The sequence below is a fragment of the Orycteropus afer genome, unplaced genomic scaffold (assembly GCF_000298275.1).
Source record: "Orycteropus afer afer isolate SDZICR_OR568_19922 unplaced genomic scaffold, OryAfe1.0 scaffold00498, whole genome shotgun sequence".
Lineage (NCBI taxonomy): Eukaryota > Metazoa > Chordata > Mammalia > Tubulidentata > Orycteropodidae > Orycteropus > Orycteropus afer.
The window spans coordinates 419,667-441,831 of record NW_006922085.1 but is presented as its reverse complement, the minus strand read 5'-3'; the positions used below and the strand labels follow the sequence as shown (position 1 = coordinate 441,831).

The 22,165-nt window shown below is 50.8% G+C and overlaps 2 protein-coding genes across 2 annotated transcripts; both read left to right on the top strand.

The window, feature by feature from the left end:
* The first annotated feature begins 352 nt into the window (after positions 1-352).
* On the top strand, positions 353-9,742 carry SLC26A6 (solute carrier family 26 member 6). The gene is made up of 20 exons (XM_007955299.1): positions 353-375; positions 2,126-2,284; positions 2,366-2,505; positions 2,708-2,818; positions 3,409-3,572; positions 3,758-3,922; positions 4,004-4,156; positions 4,495-4,577; positions 4,663-4,810; positions 5,056-5,169; positions 5,404-5,481; positions 5,785-5,880; positions 5,971-6,077; positions 6,266-6,335; positions 7,379-7,471; positions 7,564-7,668; positions 8,106-8,198; positions 8,946-9,125; positions 9,280-9,334; positions 9,597-9,742. The coding sequence occupies exons 1-20, from the start codon at positions 353-355 to the stop codon at positions 9,740-9,742; spliced, it is 2,283 nt and encodes a 760-aa protein (XP_007953490.1).
* Positions 9,743-12,059: 2,317 nt separating this feature from the next.
* Positions 12,060-12,996, top strand: TMEM89 (transmembrane protein 89). The gene is made up of 2 exons (XM_007955298.1): positions 12,060-12,356; positions 12,811-12,996. The coding sequence occupies exons 1-2, from the start codon at positions 12,060-12,062 to the stop codon at positions 12,994-12,996; spliced, it is 483 nt and encodes a 160-aa protein (XP_007953489.1).
* The last annotated feature ends 9,169 nt before the right edge of the window (positions 12,997-22,165 follow it).

Here is a 22,165-nt window from a genome sequence, read left to right as displayed (position 1 = left end):
GTTCCCAGCCCACCTAGACACATGGAGGCTACTCTTCCATATCCTCCAGGGTCTTTCTCCTTGGGTACTCGATCAGCTCTGCGGTTCCACCGGGATCCCGGCGGAGGGATCGGCGAGTCACCGGGGAGTAACGAGCCAGGCAGCGGGAAGGAAGGGGTTAATCCACCCAGTGACGCCTCACGTGGGCCATACCCCAGCACAGTGATTGATCCAAGCCTTCACCGCCTTGCCCGGGGATTGGCTGCCAGGAGCCGGCTGCTCTCTTCCCGGCCCCGCCTTCTAGCCCCTAGCGGCTGCCCTCTGGAACCTCTGGACCGGCCGCCGCCGGGCCCCTCCGGGCCGCTATCCCGAGATGGGGCTGTCAGAAGGGTCAGGGTGAGTGCGAGCGCGGCCCTGGTCCCGTGTGTTCGCGTTTGCGTGCGTATCGGCGAGGCGCGGACCTCCCCGTGACCCCCGCGCGGGCGCCCGGCCTGGGTCAGCTCAGAGGGGAATCACCAAGTCCGGACCAGGGATTTCCAGTCTGCAGCACCGCCCTTTACTGTTTTACCGATTTTCTCTAGACGGCTGCCCCTCTAGCAGTGAGGGATGGGCAAGAGCCGGCACGACCCCAGCCCCCGTGGGCTGTGCGGCAAGCCGCTCGAGCACTGCGCGAGGGCTGGCCGGGGCCCGCAGGGGGGCGGCTGCGTATGGAGTAGCCCTGGCCCAGAAGTTGCTCCGAATGGGGTGCCTTGAGGGCCGGAGGTCTTTGCAAGAAGTCCCAGGTAGGGGCCTGAATTCATCCAGCAACAATTGACCTGGGATTGCGCTTGGGCCCGCTAGGGTTCATGTGCCCTCCTAGAGGGCGGGGCCAGGGATCTAGGCTCCTCCCTCCAAGCTAAGGTCCTGCAGTGGGTGGGTGGGGTAGTGGGGCAGACACCTTTAACAAGACCTGAGTGAGTGACTCAAGGAGGAGGCGCGAGGGGGCTCAAAGATCTCTGCGGGACAGCGGTGCCAGGAGTCTCTGAGGATCTTCTTTGCACCCGCTCCACTCCTTCCAAACGGATCAGCCAGGTTAGAGTCCTTTCCCAGGTGTGTTCCTACTCCTCAGGTTGGAGTCTCTCCCCAAGAAAGAGCTTCCCCCACGTAAGATCGTCCAATGAAATCTATTTCCAGGTGGGGTCTTTCTCCCATTCCAGGTAGGAGTCTCCCCCTTCAGATGGGAGCCTTCTGGGCAGGTAAGAGAGCTTCCCTCAGACTAGAACTTCCTGCCAGATGAGAGGTTCTCCCCAGGTCAGAACTTTCCTGGCTGGGGAAAATGTCTCAGCAGATGAAAGCTTTCTCCAAGATAATATTCCCCCTCTGAGATCTATTCTTGGAGAGATTTATTCGCAGGAGAGCTTCCCCCCAGATCAGAACTTTCCTGGCAGGTGAAAAATTTCCCATCAGGTGAGAGCTTCCTTCTCCAAGTAGATCCCCCTACTGACAACTATTCCCAGGTGAGATCTCTCCACCACTCCAGGTGGGAGCCTCTCCCTACAGGTGAGAGCTTCCCTTTCCAAGTGAGATTCCCCACTTCCCAGAGCTCCCCAAAGGGGAGAGCCATCCTCTGGCTTTCCCACACTAGGCCTGAGCTTATATACTAACCTGGATCCTGGGGCTGGAAGTCCAGGGGCAACCTTGTGTTAGAGAAGAGGATCTCATGTAGAGCCCTGAAACTTAGAGAGGGTTGCTGGAAGAACTGCAGCCAGGATTTGCTGGATCCCTTCCCAAAGTGTGCTCTTAGCCAGCCAGCACTGAACTCATGGGGCAGCTAGATAAAGACTCAGACTGGCCAGGGATTGGCTGGGGAAAGGCAATGGGCTGGAAGAGGCAGTTATTCCGGGGCACACAGGGCCGGGCAGCCACACCTGGACTGGAGGTATGGATCATGCTCATCCTGCTGTCTCTTCATGGGAGACTTTGGCCCAGGAGGAGACTTCCACTAGCCAAAGTCCAGGCACTGCTCCTGTTTGGGTGTGGGCATGGGGCCTACGGAGGGCAGCTGAGGCCAGGACCTGGAAAAATCAGGTGGGCCTTTCCCTTATCCCAGGTAGAGGCTGGGCCAGGGGTGCCCTTATAGTGTGTCTCTTGTCTTGCCATCCCCTAGACCAAGGGACACGCAGGCACTGCTTCCTGCCACACAGGCAATGGAGCTGCAGAGGCGAGACTACCATGTAGAGCGGCCACTGCTGAACCAAAAACAGCTGGAAGAGCTGGGGCACTGGAGTTCAGCACCCCGGACCCACCAGTGGCGGAGCTGGTTTCAGTAAGGCCAAGGATGGTAGTTAGGGGCTCTGGCATTGTCAGGTAGCCTCTGTTCCTAATACTTAACCCCTCGTGTCCCTAGGTGCTCCCGTGCTCGAGCCCATGCCCTACTGTTCCAGCACCTCCCAGTTTTGGCTTGGCTGCCTCGATATCGCGTGCGTGACTGGCTCCTGGGTGACCTGCTGTCTGGCCTGAGTGTAGCCATCATGCAGTTACCACAGGGTGAGCTACCTCTGATCTGGAGGCTCTAATCTTTGATCCTTGGGTGGTGAACCCAACCCTTCAAGGCCCTGGTCTGGAAGCCCTGTGGTTTGTGACCCCCCCTAACCCTGGAGCCCAGACCCCTGCCCCTGGAACCATGGCTCCTGACTCAGCCTTTCAAGTTCCTGGCCTCTGAGTTTGCATTGCCACCATTTCACCCCAGGCCTGGCCTATGCCCTCCTGGCTGGACTGCCTCCTGTGTTCGGTCTCTACAGTTCTTTCTACCCAGTCTTCATCTACTTCCTATTTGGCACTTCCCGGCACATCTCTGTGGGTGAGTGGAATAGGCTAGGCCCTGTAGGAGGATGCACATCCACTATGGAAGAAAGGGTGAAGGAGGACTGAGCAAGGCAGTGGAGCTAGGGGAAGATTGAGGCACTGGTGCTAGGCAGCTGGGAGGTTAGCTGGGAGGTCATCCCTAGGCAGGACTGGGCTGTTGACCACGGGACCACAGATTCAGTGTCCCTCAAGGCCCTGGCTCCGGGAAGATTTGGTGAGGCAGCTTTAGGGCCAAGGGCCCTGGCAGAATCTTCACCAACATGAGGCAAGTCATATCCCCTTCATCATTCCATCCTTCACAAGAGGAGTGGTTCTTGGGTCAATGGATTAAAGTGGACCAATGGGCACTGCCCCCTGTGTTCAGGGCCAACTTTTGCTAGCCATCTTCCAGAGACCTTGAGTATAGGATCCACTCCTGATCCTGGCAGTATCAGACCACCAACTTGACTCCCTGTATTGACACAGCTGTAGGCTGAAGGTATTAGTCCTAGAATTGGATATTTCCTGGCCTCTCCCTTAAGACCAAGGCCCCAAGACAGGGAAGTGTCCTTTCCCCTTTAGACCTGCCCTGCTTTGTTCCTGCAGGGACCTTTGCTGTCATGTCTGTGATGGTGGGCAGTGTGACAGAGTCCCTAGCCCCGGATGATGACTTCTCTCAGGCCTTGAATGCCACGGTCAATGAGGCAGCCAGAGATGCTGCCCGGGTGCAGCTAGCCTCCACGCTCAGTGTCCTGGTTGGCCTTTTTCAGGTGTGGGACAATCAGGAGTGAGTGAATCCCAGTGTCCCCCAATCCCTCTGTCTATACCCCTGCCAGTTCCTTTGAGTGTCTAACCATTAGTCTTGCTGTTCACTCATCCCCCTGAGCCCATCTGCCTCAAGTTCCAGCCACCCTTAGCACCTCCACCTCACCTGACAGTCTCCTGCTTCCCACAGGTGGGGCTGGGCTTGGTCCACTTTGGCTTTGTGGTCACCTACCTGTCAGAGCCTCTGGTCCGTGGCTATACCACGGCTGCATCCATCCAGGTCTTCGTGTCGCAGCTCAAGTATGTGTTTGGCCTTCATCTGAGGAGCCGCTCTAGGCCACTGTCTCTCATCTATGTGAGTGAGGATGGGAGACAGGCTGGATGAATGTGCCCTAAGACTTTTGAGTGCTGGCTGTGACCTCCACCTCTCTAACAGACAGTGCTAGAGGTCTGCTGGAACCTGCCCCACAGTGTGGTCGGCACCATCATCACTGCAGCTGTGGCGGGCGTGGTACTTGTAGGGGTGAAGCTGTTGAATGACAAGTTGCAGCGGCACCTGCCCATACCACTGCCTGGGGAACTGCTCACGGTTAGATGGCCAGGGGAGAAGGACAAGTGAAGGTGTATCCATGCCATGTGGGCAGCCCTCAAGTATTTGAGGGCCATTTGGGGTGGGCCCTTCCAGGGTTCCTGGGAGTTAAGGGGCACCACAGCAGAAAGCCCCCATATTGGTAGCTCCCTTCACCTCCTGACAGTGTTTCCCCCTTCCCCAAAATGGTCATGTCTTTCTCTCATCCTACTGAGAACTTCTTTGCACTCCTTGGAAGATTTTTCACCAGCCCCCTTCCTTACCCCCAAAATAGTTTACCCATCTCCCCTCCCCTGATTCCACCCTCTCCCTTCCTTGTCTCTGCCCTCTCCCTACAGCTCATAGGGGCCACAGCAATCTCCTATGGCGTGGACCTGAAGCAGAAATTTAAGGTGGACGTTGTGGGCACCATCCCTGCAGGGTGAGCACTGGTCTGCTGTCAGGTCAGGGAGGGTTAGATACCCAAAGCCAGGGCCTTCCTTTGGCCTCACAGATGCCCCCCACAGGCTGGTGCCCCCAGTGGCTCCCAGCCCCGAGCTGTTCGTAAAGCTTGTGGGAAATGCCTTCACCATCGCTGTGGTTGGGTTCGCTATTGCCATCTCGCTGGGGAAGATCTTCGCCCTGAGACATGGCTACCGGGTGGACAGCAACCAGGTCTGAGGGACAGGGGTATGTTGGGGGTAGCCAGGTCTACAGGGGCCATGGGGACTGGGGATATGGAGGGTCAGGTGGGACATAGGTGTGCCAGGACCATGTGGGGGACACATGGGGACAGCAGCAAGTCTTTGGGTGCAGTTGGCTGGGGGTGGGGGTGGGGACACATAGGCCCAGACACAGTGGAATGATGGCTAGGTGCTGCTAGGGATGTTTCTCACACACACCCATACTCCTTCCCTCAGGAGCTGGTGGCCCTTGGCCTCAGTAACTTCATTGGGGGCATCTTCCAGTGTTTCCCCATCAGCTGCTCCATGTCTCGGAGCCTAGTACAGGAGAGTGCTGGGGGGAACACACAGGTGGGCACCCACACACTGCTTTGCCAGGGTCATCCCCTCTTTGTCCATCCCCCAACCCCTTGCCCTGCCCTGCCCCTTGCTCACCGCTGCTGACTTCCCACTCAGCCCTATTTATCCTTGCTCACCCCTTCTCACACCTACTCCTACTCAACCACCCCCGCTTACCCCTACCCCCACTCACCCCATACCCCCTTGTTGACCTTACCTTCACTTGCTCACCCCCCCATCCTACAGGTGGCTGGAGCTGTCTCCGCTCTCTTTATCCTCATCATCATTGTCAAACTTGGAGAACTCTTCCAAGACCTGCCTAAGGTGAGCCCACACCCTCACCCATCTGGCTTGGGGACCTTGGCCTGGCCTGGGGCTCAGAGCAGTCAGTCAGGACCAAGGTGAGGGAAAGGGATATAAGGTCATGTCCTGTTTTTCAAAGTTGACATCTTTGGAGTGAGACTTAGAATCAAGGGTCGGGGGTTAGAGCCTTTCAGAGTCAGAGTCAAGTTGCTAGGGACAAGGATGGACAGTGGTCAGTGTTGGGGTTATGCTCTGGTGCTGGGGGTCGCATTGTTAGTATCTATTATCTCTCAATGACACCCTCCACCCTACCCCCTGCCCCAGGCAGTCCTCGCAGCCACAATTATTGTGAATCTGAAGGGCATGTTGATGCAGTTTAAGGACATATGCTCTCTCTGGAAGGCAAATCGAGTGGATCTGGTGAGAGGCCTGGGAGCCCAGGGCTGGGACTGGGAGGCCTTCAGCTCAGTGACTGATCTAGACTGTTGACTACTGCTCCTCTGTTCTCAGCTCATCTGGCTGGTGACCTTTGTGGCCACCATCCTACTGAACTTGGACCTTGGCCTGGCAGTTGCAGTGGTCTTCTCCCTCCTGCTTGTGGTGGTCCGCACACAGCTGTGAGTCAACTGCTTTTGCTCCCCCCGCCCATTCTAGGTAGGGAGGGAGGGAGTGAGGTTACACTGGCTTCCCCCAGCCCTGCCCACATCTCTGGGTGGACTCCAGTCTCCTTAGCACCCCCTGTTGCCCCCTTATTTTCCCCCTCATCTCATGCCCTCTCATCTTGAGCTCACTCTGTCCTCCACAGACCCCACTACTCTGTCCTGGGGCAGGTGCCAGACACAGATGTTTACAGAGACATGGCAGAGTACTCAGAGGTGAGTGGCAGGGGCTGAGGAGATGCTGTGGGTGGGGTGGGACAGAGGCAGAACAGGCCTTTGTCAGTCCCATCCACACCTGACATTAAGAGCTAGGGACAATTTGGCTTTTGGTCCTTGATATTTCAAGTGAGGGGTTTGGGTCTATGGCCATTCTGGGCCCCTTCTGTGCGGGGACAGAAGAAGAGTATATAGAGATGGGTCCATGGGGGAGATGGTCTTAAGAGTAAATAGCACAAGCTTCATTTTGTAGAGCAGCCCTGGGTCAGGGGTGCCAGAGGTGCAGGATGATAGAGCACCAGTGTTCAGGGGTCTGCTTCCTGATCTGGTCAATGGAGTTACTAAATCTCCAATCACTCACCTCTTGAGAGGTCTTGTGCCGGGTGCTGGGGACAAAAGTAGAGGGCTCTGGAATAAGATAAAGTGTTGTCCCCAAACGTGGAGCTTTGAAGGCTGAGCACAGTATGATTAGGCAGAGTGGAGGAGGAAGCAAGGGCTCTGAAATGTGGGGGATGGTAGGCGGGAGCAGCCCCACTGGATGGAAAGGGAACTGGGAGAGTGGGGGCACATTGTGTGCTGGTGGGAATGCTGAGCAGAGTTGGAGGCTACATCTCGAATGGGGTAGAGAGCCTGGTTGAGATAGCAGCTTAGGAGGGTCTCAGGCTGTGTGCGGAGAACAGGCCACAGGGCAGGGGTAGAGACCCAAGAGGAAGAGGAAGAGCTGCCTAAGCCTGGCTCCGGGGAGTGGAGGGAGATGTGGGGAGGAAAGGGTAGGGGATGTTCCCTGGAGGAAGCTCTGCCAGGCCTAGGCCAGGGTAGGGGAGTGGGATGGGGTGGTGATGGGAGGAATGTCACAATGACATCATCAAGCCTCTGGCCTAAGCACCTGTGGGACATGGGGCCCTAGGCTGGGCCCACATTGGTTAAGGAGCAGAGGGTTGGGGGTAGTGGGCACTGGGGTGCTCTAGGGAGGAAAGACAGGGAAACAAGATGCTGCTGAAGGAGTGACATGCTCAGCCGCCCCCAACTCCAACCTGTCCCAGGCCAAGGAGGTCCCCGGGGTGAAGATCTTCCGTTCCTCAGCCACCGTGTACTTTGCCAATGCTGAGCTCTACAGCGATGCGCTGAAGCACAGGGTAGGGCACGGAGCCCCCGGTGGGTGTCAGGCTGGTGCCAGGCCCCTTCCTCCCCAGAGCGCCCACACCCCTTCTGTCCCATTTGCCGCCAGTGTGGTGTGGATGTTGACCACCTCATCTCCCGGAGGAAAAAGCTGCTCAGGAAGCAGGAGCAAAATCTGAAGCGACTGCAGAAGGAGAAGCAGCCCCAGAAACAGGCAGGGGCCCCTTTCAGCCATTGACTCCTGGCCTCTGCTACTGACCCCACTCAGCCTTTTTCCCATTCTCCTGGGTTCCTGACCTCCCACCTAACTCTTTAGCCCTTCTCCTTTCTCCCTAATGCCCCCAGGAACCCCATCTCACTCCTCTAGCAGGTCAGGATTCTAGGTGGCATTTTGTTTTTCTCTCATCTCCTGAGCCAGTGATAGTGTGAACCACCACAGTCTTCTTCTGTTTGTATGACTGTTCCTGGAACTGGTCAGAACCCCACAGCCTGCGGGCTAGCTGGTGACTGAGCAGATCCCTGGGTCCCACAGCTTGCAGTCCTGGCCCACTTATCTGCCTAAAGCCAGGGAATGACACCAGGCCTGCCTGGAAAGGCTATCATGTAGCAGCTGGGTGAGCTCTTTCCCATCCCCCACTCTTTCTGGCCTAGGTTGCCTCCTTCAAGGACACTTCATTCTCCATCCATGTCAACACTAGCCTTGGAGATACTGAGGTCAACAATGTGGAGGACTCTAAGGTCAAGGTAAGGCTGGCATGGGAGAGGAGGGCCAGCTGTGAGCTGCAGAGGCGTGGGTACCCATATGTGTCCTGGGAGGGAAGCCATGGACCTACTGGGTGTGGGTTCAAGGCTGTAGATTCATGATGCTAATCAGAGAAATGGGGTGATGGACAAGCTGAGTCTGTGGGGAGCTCTTTTGTGACAAGAACTCTGCTTGTGGCTCTCTTGTCTGTAATCTGACTTTGAATGTGTAGATGCCATCAGACCCCACAATCTGTGCTCTTGGATAAAGAAGAGGAATTAGATATGTGGGGAAAATTCTAGGTGTTAAAGCTCAATTGGAAAGCCCAGCTGGGTGTGAAGTGTCTGTGTGCGAGTGTGTGCACACATGTGCATGTGCATCTGCGGGGCTTACCTCCCCACAGCCTCAGCTCTGTTCCTGGTCCCCCCACCCTACTCCACTCCAGTTGGCTGAGAATGGGGTATGGTCTCCCAGCTCACTCCCTTTTCAAGTGTCTTTATTAAGCCTCAGCCTGGCAGGTGGCAGAGCAGCAAGTGCATGTCTGTGTGTTCCCCTAGTCTTGCATGCTCTCCTGTGCATGTGTGTTGCTGCTTCCTCATGTCTTTGTCCTCATGTGTCCTCTATACATCCCCAGTGTGCCCTCCATGTATGGGGGTGTTTAACACTGGGCACATGTCCCACATCTGATGCTGTGTGTCCCTGCCCTCACCTCATCATGGGCAGCCCTTGCAGCATGTCCAATTCCCCAGGAGGTGAGCACAGAGGATGAGCAGGATGGTACAGTGGCCAGTGGTCAAGAAGGTGCCAAAGCTCCAGATGTGTTCACACTGAAGGCCCTGGGCCTGCCTCAGCCAGACTTCCACAGCCTCATCCTGGACCTGAGTGCTCTTTCCTTTGTGGACACTGTGTGCATCAAGAGCTTGAAGAATGTGAGGGGCTGGGGCACCCCCAAGAAAGACCCAGGGGAGGACAGGGCTCCTCAAGCCTCCACCCTGACCCCATAACTTGCTCTGAGAGCCCTGTGAGCTACCTCTCCTAGCCCTTTCCCCCCAGCTTGCCTGAGTCCTCCCTTTTCTGCTGCAGATTTTCCGTGACTTCCGGGAGATTGAAGTGGAGGTGTACATGGCTGCCTGCCACAGTGCGTGGGATGGGGACAGCTGGAGTGGTCTGGGGAAGGGATGGGGTGGGGCTCTTCTGGTCAGGGGATCTGCCAGGTGGCATAAGGAAAAAGTCTTTCTCTGCAATTGGAGGTCATAGGTGTCCTGGGAGTCAGGAGTGACTGAATGGGATTAGTTACAGCCTCAGGGGCAGAGGTCAGGGGTAAGAGGGGTCAGGGTGACTGGGAGCTGGGGTGTCCTGGTGGTTCTGAGAGTCAAGGGAGGCCCATTCTTCGCCTATAGCTCCTGTGGTCACTCAGCTTGAGGCTGGGCACTTCTTCGATGCATCCATCACTAAGCAGCATCTCTTTGCCACTATCCATGATGCTGTTACCTTTGCCCTCCAACATCCAGGGTCCAGCTCCATTGGCCCTGTTTTGGTGAGCTGACTCCTGACCTCTGGCCCACTGAGCCCTTTTTTGTTTATTTATCGCTTGTCCCTACCCTGACCTTGGGAGCCCCATCCTGGTGACCACAGCTCTGCCTGCAGTGGACCTTCTTGCCTTCCCCCAACCCCACCTTCTGGGAAAGCTATTTCTCTGGACAGGGGATGCTGTCCTGGGGGGAGAGGTTGGTACGTGTTGAGAGAAGCCTTTGGAAACCCACTGGAGCCTCTCCTCCTCTGCCTTGTCAGGTCACCAAGCTCTGACCAGGTTGTTGTCCTGCCTGTGACTGCCTACTTCTGGAGGATGTGACGGGGAGCCCTCAAGATGCCTCCACCCCTAGGCCACCTCCAGGTGCCACCCAGGATTCCCCTCCATGTACACACATATACACAACTCAGGGATGGAGGTCCTGGAATGGGGTCCTGGAGCCAGGTGGGCACTGACTGGGGTTGGGGGGCAGGGCTGAAGCAAGTTTTTAAGAATAAAGATTTGTTTGCCTACCTCCAGGCTCTCTTGTGACGTGGTGGGGCTTGGCTGGGAGTGGGAGGGAGAGTCCTCAGCCCTGGCTCCTGATCCTTCTTATGCCCCAAAGTGGGAACTATGATCAGAAGTTGGGCAAGATTTGGGGAGGGAAGTGTCAGGAGAGTATGGAGCAAGGGGGAGAGCTGTAGGGCCAGACTCAAGGTGCCACATGCCAGGTTCAAGTTCCCCTCAGTCATGCACAGCCCTCAGATCCTGTTCCTCAGCTGTAACAGCTGGAATCAGAGCTGCTTCTCAAAAGTAATCAATTCTCAGGGATACCTGATAATGTGCAGGGTTGGGCAAGTGCCACTGGGCAGTACCCAGAGGATATAGAGTGAACACCTGAACCTGCTCAGAGAGTATAGATATTCCCAGGTGTTGCTGGTCTGTATTGAAAAGTAAGAACAAACTAGATGGATTTGCTTGAGAAAAAATGCCTGTTCATGTCATTAGCTCACCTGGGCTTTGTGGTCACTGGCAGCCAGGAAGCATGTGTTGATTTCTACTGTACAGTGCCAATATTCAGGCATATGGCACAATGGGTAGTAGTCAGACTCCCCAGGCCCCAGTGCTGACAAGGATTGAGTGATGGGGTGGAGGTAGGGGGCTAGAAACTTCCAGAGCATGAGATAAGTCCTGCTTATCAGTAGAACAGGAATGGTAATAGTACCTGCCTCATGGGGTTGCTAAATGAGTACTAAATGAGTCAACACCAAGAAATGCTTAGAACACCTGCTCAAAACGTGAGTTTTGCCACTCATTGGGTACGGACCAGGTGCCAGGCTCTGTGCTGGGTGCTGTCCCAGACTTGAGAGTGGATAGAGGCTGACCTGCCCTCCAAGTCGCTCAGGTGTCCCTTGCCCAGCTCTGCTTTTATTATGCTCCATCTGCCTCCCCCTTCCACCCTGGAACCTCAGTCCAGGAAGGCAGAGTGATTTGTCTGCTCCGGCGTGGTCATGTCCTGGCGCCAGGAATGCTGTGTGGCACATGGCAGGTGCTAAGTAAATACTGACTGAAAGAAGCTGATATACTGGAGTGGGAGGCAGACCTCAAGCAATTTGCAGGTAGTTGGAAATGCTTTGAATAAGACAGGCGTCATGTGAAAGATTTGTGTTACCCAAGATGGTCACAGGAGGAAGATTCAGGGAGGAGGTGACACTTGAACTGAGACTCCAACTGTGTGAAGATGTCTTTCTAGGAGCAGCATTTCTGGCATCGGGAACAGCAGACATGTTCTGGGAACATGAGGAAGGCCTGTGTGCCTGAAGCAACTAGAACATCAGTTGATGGCTAGAACACAACTCTCAGAGCCTCACAGGCCAGGGTGAGGCCTTCAGGCTTTATTCTGAGAGGGGAGCTGCTGGTGGGTTTTGATGAAAGGCCTGTCAATCTGACCCATGTTTTTTAAACACTGCTGCAGTGGAGACTATGAGGCGGAGGGGAGGGGAGGAGGGGAGGGAAGCAGTGAGCAGCTTGGCCTGGGTTGGTGCTGCCACTGGTGGAGAGCTTCTGGCTTTAGGGGCTGCCCAGGTTGAGGAGGTCTGGAGGGAAAAGAGGCTCTCCTTCAATCTTAGGCCAAACCACCAGCTAGGAGAGTGGGACCCAGAGCCCCAAGCCTGCCATCCTCCCTCAGCCTTGAAACCTAGCTTCCCTTTGTTGTCCACTACCACCTGTTTCCTAGACATGGGCCCAGCTGGAACCAACTGCCTTGGAGCTGGAGCCAGGGCTGCCACCTGGGGGAGGGGTGTTTGCTGGTTGCCAGGCGCCCAGGTTCCGGCCTCAGATACTTGCCAAAGCCATGCTGCACGCACTGCACTTACTGCCCTTACTGTTCCTGCTGGCAAAGACTGCCCCTACACAAGCCTGGTCACGGCCCCTCTGGTACCAGGTGGGGCTGGACTTGCAGCCCTGGGGTTGCCAGCCCAACAGCTTGGAGGGTTGCAAGGGTGGCCTGGGCTGTCCTGGCTATTGGATGGACCTGGGCATATCAGACCACATCTACCCTGTGGCTGGGGTCACCGTCACCACCACCATGATGCTGGTGATCAGCCGAGCGGTGTTGCAGCGGCGCCGTGCACTGATCCCCAAGGCTGAGGTGAGCACAGCACTGCTCTGTCCTCCCTGGCCTCCCGCCTCTGCTTGTATCCAATAGTCTTCACCCAGCCCTCCCCATCAGCTCATCCATTCCCCCACTCATGCCTTGTGGGCCTCTTGCCTTCCCCAACTCATATCTCAAGGTCGCTACATCTGTCCACCCATATCCATGGAGCCCATGTCCATCCATCCATCAGGCTTATGCCCCATTGCCAGTACCCCGCATACACATGTCCCCCTTCAGTACTCCTGCTTCTCATTCAGTCCATGGGCCCCCTGACCACCCTTCTTAACCCACAACAGGCACTCACCGATCCTCCATTGCCCTTAGCTCCACTCCCTTTAGGCACTGTCCTCCACCCTACTCCTCCACCCTAGTTCCATTTTTGCTCCTAACTGTACCCCATTCTCTCCCTCCATGTCCTCTCACTCCTGCCTCTTGGTCCTAGCCTCAGCATGCACAGGTGACCACTGAGCCTTGTAGACCCAAGAAGCAGCGGGGTCCGATCTCAGACCGAGCCCTTCTCTTGGGTGTCCTGCACATGATGGATGCCCTCCTGCTTCATATAGAGCGCCACCTGCAGCGTCTAGCCACCCAGTCACATATCCAAATAAAAGGGAGTCCCACTCAGAGTGGGTGACCTGATACATGTCTCTCTTTGCCTGATGACTGGCTGGCATGGATGGCCTGGGTCCTGGGCTAGGGCTTGGGTCTTTGCATCAGCTCTCCCTGGGTCTGCCTAGACCTTATGTCCCCTTGCCCACTCAGCACCAGGTGACTTATTGAGATACTCATGAGGGACTGGGCCTCAGTGCCCAGGATGGATGCGTGGGGCTCAGGCTGGCTCATCACCCCCACTAACTGATCCCTCCTTTCTAAAGAACCCACTTCCAATCACTCACCACTGCTCTCCTGGCCTGACTGGCCTCTGGGGAGCCCCAGTGTAGTGGGAGAAGAGGTGAGCATCAGGGTGATCCAGGGAAGGCTGTCCTGACGAGTGGGTGTGGAAAAGGGCACCACAACAGAGGCTCCTGTCTGAGTGAAGGCCACGTGCTGTGAGTGATACTCGAGGCACACTGGCCAGGTGGGCAGCACTCAGTGCCAGGCGAGGGGTCAGGTTTCTCCAATGTGCAGGGGGAGTGGAGGAGGAGGGGCCTAGTTAGCTAAGGAGTGTTCCGGGCAATGGTGAGGCTGGAACCAGACTCTGAGGAGCTCTGAGGGGGTACTGAGTGTTCTGGGTCCTCAGTCACCATAGGGTCACACTTGCTCTCTTGCTTCACCCCTGACACTGCCTCAGAGAGGCTGCCGAGGAAACTTACGACTTTCGTCCTGCCAGCAAAATGCAACTGGCTCAGGTATCCTTTTTCCCTGGCCCTGCAAGGAAGAAGAGCAGGGGTGTCGCTGCTCTGAGTTTGCAGGCAACCACTCCCTGGTCACTGGACTGCTACCCGCTCTTCCTTGTTGAGGCCCAGTAGCCTCAGCCTGGAACCAGGTGGGCAGGCTGAATTGCCTTCATCTTTATGGAGGCCTTGAATGTGCCCTGGTGCCTGAGTGGGCCTTGCTCCAAGGCCCTAGGAAGTGGAGTGAGGGCTGAACCTCACTGAAGGAGCCTTTACCCCTTTTCTCTCTTCCTTCTACCACAGACGATCCAGGCTGAGTGGGGTCTGAGACCTGTGCATTTTTAGGGTCCCTGTTTTAGAAAAAGAATACCAAGTTATGAATTCAGAAATAGAAACAGAAGTTAATAAAAACAATGAGGCAAGAAATCACAACAAATAATAAATTTTGAAAAGTCGGCAAACACTGTTAATACAAAATCCAGAAAAATAATATCTTTTTGCTGACTTCCTGACATATTTTTGTAATTTTTTTTTTCCTACGTATTCTGGCTGCTCATTCTGATGGCCTCTATACAGAACAAAGATTTTATCATTTTTTTTGGTTGTAGTTGATAGGTTTTTTTTTTTTTTTTACCTTTTTTGTTGTTGAGAACATACACAGCAAAAACACATACCAATTCAAATTTCTACATGTACAATTCAGTGACATTGATTACATTCTTTGATTGTGCAGTCATTCTCACCCTTCATTTCTGAGTTGTTCCTCCCCCATTACCATAAACTGACTGCCCCCTAAGGTTCCTATCTAATATTTTGAGTTGCTGTTGTCAATTTGATCCCATGGAGATAGATCTTAAAAGGCACAATGCTCAAGGCAGACATTTCTACTAGTTAAGCTATGATGACTTTAGAGGATATATATATATGTATATATATATATATATATATATATATATATATATATATATATATATATATATAATTATTATTGTGCTTTGGGTAAAGTTTACAGAGAAAATTCATTTTCCACATAGCAGCTGAACACATTTTGTTTCATGACATTGACTGCAATTTCCCACAATCTAATAGCTGTCTTCCCACTTCCTCCCTGTAGTTACCTTCAGAGGATATTTTTGGTTTAAGGTTTAAAGATGATCTCAGGCAATCATTTCAAGGTTCATCCAGTCTCGATGGCTCCAGAAAGTATGGATTCCATGCGACTTTGAAATTCTGTTCTCCATTTTCCCCCTTTTGATCAGTATTCTTCTTTTTGGAAAAAAAAAAAAATTTTATTATGATTTAGGTGAAAGTTAGATTTTGTATTTTTTAGAAAATATTTTCAATGGAGAGAATAGAAAGATAACTCAGTTTTCCTTCTAACATGGTTGATTGAAATTTGTGTTCCAATTATTGATAGTTCAGAAAAGTTCTTTCATTTTGTAACTTGTTATTGATGGTGTAAAATGAAAATTCTAGATTACTGTCAAATTTGGGAAACCTCCATCCACTTTTTTTCATATGGGAAATGTAAGATTTGGAAGAATTTTCCCCGGATGAACTTCCGGCTCCATACATTTCAAACCTTGTCTTCCCTCTATGGCCCAGAATTTTTCCAGTGCTGGGTGCTGTGGGCCAGTTACTAGGACCTTGCACTTCTGAGCTGGAAGCTCTGACCCAGCAGGAGGTTCCTGAAGGCCATTCCTACACCAGGATGGGAACTTCACCATACACAAAAGTAGAGCAAACCATTATAAATAGTTAGTCCCTGGGTGGCACAAACTGTTAAGCGCTCAGCTGTTGACTGAAAGGTTGGCCATACGAACCCATCCAGAGGCACCTCAGAAGAAAGGCCTGGAGATTTGCTTCTGAAAGGGCACAGCCTCAAAAACTCTGTGGAGCACAATTCTCTGACAAATATGCGGTCACCATGAGTCAGAATCAACTTGACCGCAATTAGTTTGCTTTTTGGTTTTAAACTCAATCCAAGTGTATCCCTGCAGTCGAGTTGGAGAGCCCCCTTCAAGGAAGGTCTGCTGCTGCTGCCAGCCACTGAGCCAGTGGCCAGAGGGCAGAGCCCTCTTGAAACTAGCCTTCTCCCTTTGCCCAACCCTTTCCCTCCCTCCTTCCTCAGGGGCTGACCATAAGAGCTCCCTGGTAAACATCCTGCACCACTCTGATTGGCCTCTCAGAGCCTGTTTCCCAGAGACCTAACCTGGGATAGTCTCCAAACCACCTTCCTCTCAGCTGGATTCTGACATGGCCTCTCCCATATCTCCCATATGAGGGAAAGTAGGAGAGAGAGGAGTCTGAATAAAAAAGCACAGACATCCTACTTGAACGCAGTTAGGATATATTAATTTCACAAATTTTTAAAAAACATTTGACCCTGTGGGCGCACTGCCAGGGCGCCTCCCAAGGCCTGGGAAAGAAGAGCACTAAAACTCGAGCTTCATCAGCCTCTCGTTAGGCCCACTTCCGCATTCTCATTCTACAAGGTTTATTGAACACCTCCTGTTTGCCAGCTCTGTTGTGAACCAATGTACACAAAAGACCCGGCTCCTCCCTCATCCACTCAGAAGCCGGTGATGGTGGTGGTGGTGGTAAAACCTACTCAAAAAGGCAATTACTCTGCAGAGCTATGCTGGCCCCACAGAGGTGTGGCAGGGTTGGACTGAGTGCTGGGACCTGTAGGATGAGTCGGTGACTAGAGGTGGGGAAAAGTGTCCAGTCAGAAGGGTAAGCACATGTAAGGTCCCAGCGAGAGGGATGATCTTGACCTGTTCCAAGAACTGTAAGGTGCTCAGGACTTTAGGAGGGAAAAAGGGCTCTAGAGGGCAGAAGGAAGTGGGCTGGGGAGGGGCAAGACTTGGATGACTCCTGACAAGGGTGTGGTAGGCAGAACAGTGCCCCTTTTCCCAAAGATATCTATGTCCTAATCCCTGAGACCTGTAAGTATGTCATATCATGTGGCAAAAGGAACTTTGCAGATGGAATTAAGGTTAAGGACCTGAAAATAGGGAGATTATGCTGGATTATTTGGATGAGCCCAATGCAATCACATGAGGCCTTAAAAGAGGAAAAGGATGACAAAAAGAGTTGGTTGGAAAGATTTGAAGTGTGAGATGAACTCCACCTTCCATTGCTGGCTTTGAAGATGATGGAAGGGGGCCACAAGCCAAGGAATTCAGGTGGCCTCTAGAACCTCGGAATAGCTCTCAATTGACAGCCAGTGGAGTGGAGTGGAGTGGAGGGGGTGCTGGACTGGAGGGGACTTAAGAGAGGATGGGAGGAGAGGAAAGGAGCTCTGGTGGTTCAGTGCCTGAGGCACCTGACTTCTAACCAGAAGGTCAGTGGTTCAAACCCACTGCCATTCCATGGAAGGAAGACCAGGCAATCTACTTCCATAAAGATTTACCACTTCAGAAACCCAATGGGGGTCGCTATGAGTTGGAACCAACTCGATGGCAGTGGGTCTGGTTTCTTTTTTGGTGGGGGGGGGAGGAGAGGAATTGGAGGCAATGAGCATAGCCAACTCTTTGGGGGAGCTTGGCTAGAAGGACGGCATAGGGTGGTGGTCACTGAGAGAGGGTTGTGGGGCAAAGAGAGAGTGTTTTAATGATGGGATGCTCCCAGCTTTTGCAGTAAATTCTGCAGCAGCACAGGCTTTGGAGGATTGAGCAGGGTGGGCTCCAGGATGCCAGGCCCCAGATGTCCTCCCCAAAGGTAGCTGGCATCCCAGTAGGGACTAGAACATGCAAATAAACAAGTAAAGAGGCATATTTATTTTCATCTCTTTTGTCTGCATATGGCATTCACTACATATATATGTATATATATTTACTATATATATATATATACACACATGCACACACACATCTTGCTTTTTTTATTTAATGACAATAATAATTATAGTCATTGCTGATAGTTATGTAACAGTTACACTATGCCAGTTTCTGTTCTTTATATATATTAGATAATTTAATGCCTCACAGCTCCATGGGGTATAATTTTGGAGATGAGTATACTTAAATACAGAGAGGTCAAATAACTGTGCCAAGGGTCCACTGTTAGTGAGAAGCTCAGTGCCCAAGTCATAACCTGTAGCTCGAATCTCCACAAAGTGAACATACGTGGGTGACAACTATCTGAGTCAAGAAGCTCAAGCCCCACCTGGTTCATGCCTTTCTCAGCCATGACTCTCTTCTTCTCAAAGACAACTATGATCTTATGATCTTTATTCTTAACACCAAAGGTGAGTTTTCTTACAGTATTTTGAAAATGCCTCTCCATCATCTTCTGGCTTGCAGAGTTTCTGATAAGAAGTCTGCCGTATCTTTGCTTTTCTGTATGAAATTTATCTTTCCGTAGGTTAGCTTTCCAGTAATACATCAGTGTTTCACTGGTATTCATAAGGTTCTCACTGGAAAATATTTCGAGAAATGGATAGCCCCTTCTTTCTGAGTCTGTCTTAGTCTGGAAGCTCCACTGAAACTTGTCTACCCTGCTGATATTTGAAATACCAATGGCATAGCCTCCAGCCTCACAGCAACATGTAAGCCACCACAGTACGACAAACTGACGGATGAGTGGTATAGCAAGGACATTAAGGCTGGCACAGAACCAGGCAGTGTTTCGTTTCATTGTATATAGGGTCACTATGAGTCAGAGCCAACTCGGCAGCACCTACCACCACCACCACCAAGGTTAGCTTTGACTGTTTTTGAATTTTATAGAAATGGAATCATATAGTATGAGTGCTTTCATCCCTGGCTCCTCATAGCCATCAGTCTGTTTCCAAGCATCATCCAGGTTGCTGCATGCAGCAGTAGGTCATTTGCAGTATATGTTTTTCACTGTATGAATATAACACAATTTATGGTTCCACTCTCCTGCTGATGGGCATTTTTTGGTTATGTCCCGTTTTGGATTGTTATAAGGAAAACTGCTATGAATATTGTTGCATAAGGCTTTGGTGCCAGTGTTCACCCATTTCTTTGAGGTGTATACTATGAGTAGAGTTGTGCTTTGGTTGTACATATGTCCAGTATTACCAGATTCTGCCAAAAACATTTTGCAAAGCAGCTGTACCATTTACCCTACAACTAGAAGTGTATGAGAGTTCCAGCTGCTCACATCCTGGCTAAAATTTGGTATGACTAGTCTTTTTACCTTTTACTTCTGTGGTGGGTATACAATAGTATCTCATTGTGGTTTGAGTTGCTGCATTTCCTTGATGACTAATGCTGTCGTGTACTTATTCATGTGTTTATTTGGCCATTTGATTATCCTCATTTTCTCAGTGACTTTTAGTTTCCATTTCTCTTATTGGGGGTGAGATTGAGCACATTTTCAAAATGTTTAGGAGCTCTTGGAATTTCCTTGTCGGTGAACTGTTTGTCATGTGTTTAAACTTTTCTTTATTGGATTTCTTTATTATGGATTTGTAAGAGTTCTTAATATATTAGGGAAAGACGTCTTTTGCAATATGGTTTACAAATATTATTCCCAGTATATGTAACTAGTGTTTTTCCTCACTAATATTTTTTATTTTCATGTTGTTGATGTTATCAAGGCCTTTCTAGCCTAGAGCAATTGATTTAAAACATGAATCAGAGTCCATCATTCCCCACTTAAAAGCTCCAATGATCTCCACTGCCTGTGGGATGAAACCTAGCCTCAGACCATGGCCCGGGAAGTCCTGAGGCTCTGGCCTCTGATTTCCCCTCGGGCTACATCCATCACTGCCCAGCCACCTTTGCTTCTCACTGTGCTCCAGCCACAAGAGTCCTTCTTGCACCTTGAAAACACCAAGCTTGTTCACACCTCAGGGCTTTTGCACATGTTGTTCTCTCTGCCTGGATGGTTTTCCTCCAGTACTCACACGACGGTTTTCCCCCAATACTCACACGACTCTCATCAATCAGGTCTTGGCTCAAACAACCCTTCCTCAGAGAGGCCCCCTGATTCTCTCACCCTTACAAGGACTGTATTTTTCCTTCGAGCCCTCTCACTAGCTGAAACATTGTTATACACGTATCCTTCACTTGTTCCTTCCTGTGGATTCACTGCATCCCTGGTGTCTAGAACTGGCCCAGAACACAGCAGGTGCTCAGTAACTATTATAAGAATGAAGATATACCAAAAGTAACCAAAAAAAAAGAGTGTATGGTCACACATGTATGTATAGGTATGTATGTGCATGGGCAAATATAGGTGTGACCATGTGTGCAGAAATAGAAATAGCTATATGTACATGTATGAACAGATATATGCATGCATACATACACATTCATGGGACACAATTACAGGTACTTCTCAGACATAACTAATCACCTTTTGAAATTTATTTTATTTTTTGATTTAAAGGCTTAGGACCTTATTCTTATGCAACAATTCAGTCAATATAGTTCACACGGGTCACCCTAGTGAGGTGAGTACCATCTAGGGTCTTAAAAACTTGCAAGCCACCTTCTAAGATACAACTATTGGTCTCTACTTATCAGGAGCAAAAGAGAAAGAAGGAAACTAAAGTCTCACAGAAAGAACTAATCTATCGGGCTACACAAGTCATGCCCTCATCTACTCTGAGACCAGAACTAGATGGTGCCCAGCTACCACAACTGACTGTTCTGATCAGGGCTACAATAGATAGACCCTGATAGAAGGGGAGAAAAACACAGAAAGAACTCAAATTCTTCTTTTTTTTAAAAAATTGTGATTTGGGTGAAAGTTTACAGAGCAAACTGGTTTTCCATTCAACAATCCATACACATTGTTTTGTGACATTCACTGCACTCCCCACACTGTAATGGCATTCTTTCTACTTCCTTCCTGAACCCACGCCTTCCCTTCATCCTTCCTTCCCATCCTCTCCTGCCTTCCTAGTTCTATTCCTGGGTAACTGTTGACCTCTCAATCTCATATATTAGATTGTTCCGACTGCATATCCTCCTGATATTACTGTTCACCTTATAGGCCTGGCTATTGTTTGGCTGAAAGTTGAGTCACAGGGGTTAAGTTCAGTTTCTATCTTGAAAGGTGCCTAAAGGCCACGGTCTCATCAGACCAATATGCCTGGTCTATTTTATGATTTTGAGTTTTGTTCCACATTTGCCCCCACTCAATCCAGAACCTCCTATTGTGATCCCTTTCAGAGAGGTCAACAGTGGTAACCAGAACATCTAGTCCTTCTAGTCTCAGGGTCAGGGAAGTTGGAGTTCACATGGTCCATTCCTCTGGACTGTCTCCTTGTGTCTTTGATTTTCTTCACTCTCTTTTGCTCTGGAAAGGGAGATATAAATAGCTGCACCTTGGTCGGCCACTCATAAGCTTTTAAGACCCCAGTTGCTACTTACCATAGTATGATGTAGAACATTGTCTTTGTGTACTATGTTATGCCAGTTGACCTTACTGTCCCCTAAGACTGCACTCTTGAGCTGCTTGGCCCAGCAACTTATTCCCTAAAGGTGTTTGGTTATGACTAAGAAGTTTTCACAACTTTGTCTCCTGTATGCTCTACTGCATTCATGGATTTATTTGCAGCCCATATAGATACACAGATAGAGATATACTCTGTCAAACCTATATATATTCATGGGTGTAGTCCCATTCGCCTTTCCACCCATTCAGCTTGAGTGTCTACTTATATCCACTCGCAGATTATTATTACTATTATTGCAGGATTGTGTGTGTAACAGTATTCACCTTTACTGACTTTAACTCTTGTGCTCTCCCGTCTTCCATTGCCTTCATCATTTTGTGCTGACCTCTCCCTTACTGTATATTACCTTTCCTTTCACCCAAGTTAATATATGTCTACCCTCTAGTTGGTGATTTACTCTCCGTTCTCTTTCCCCTGGTAACCTTCAATGAATGATTTTTCTGTGTGTAAACCTTTTCTTAACTTTTTACAGTAGTTGTCTCACACAATAATTATCCTTCTGTGATTTACTAATTTCACTCAGCATAATGTCCTCTTGGTGCATCCATATTATGAGGTACTTTGCAGATTTGTTATTCTTTGATGTTGCATAGTATTCCATTCCATGTACATACCATTGATTGTTCATCCATTCATCTGTTAATTGATGGCCACTTAGATTGTTTCCATCTTTATGCTATTGTGAGTAGGGCTGCAATGAACACAGGTGTGCATATAAAACTTAAATTCTTAAAAACTCTACACTTACTGGACAAGTTGAGACTAGAGGACTCCCTGAGACTATCATCCTGACATACTCTTTAAACCTTTAGCTGAAATTATCTCCTGAGGTCACCTTTTAGCAACATAAAAGAGATTGGCACACAAAATAAGGGAAACCAATTAACAAAGACACAGAAGATAATCCTGGACCCCTGAGCCTTGAAGGGAAGGATATAAAAGTGGACTAAACCCCAACTAGCAGAAGAATTTGCGTGAAAATACCAAAAAAGGAGACAGACAGAGCTGTGGTCTGGCAGCGATCCTGA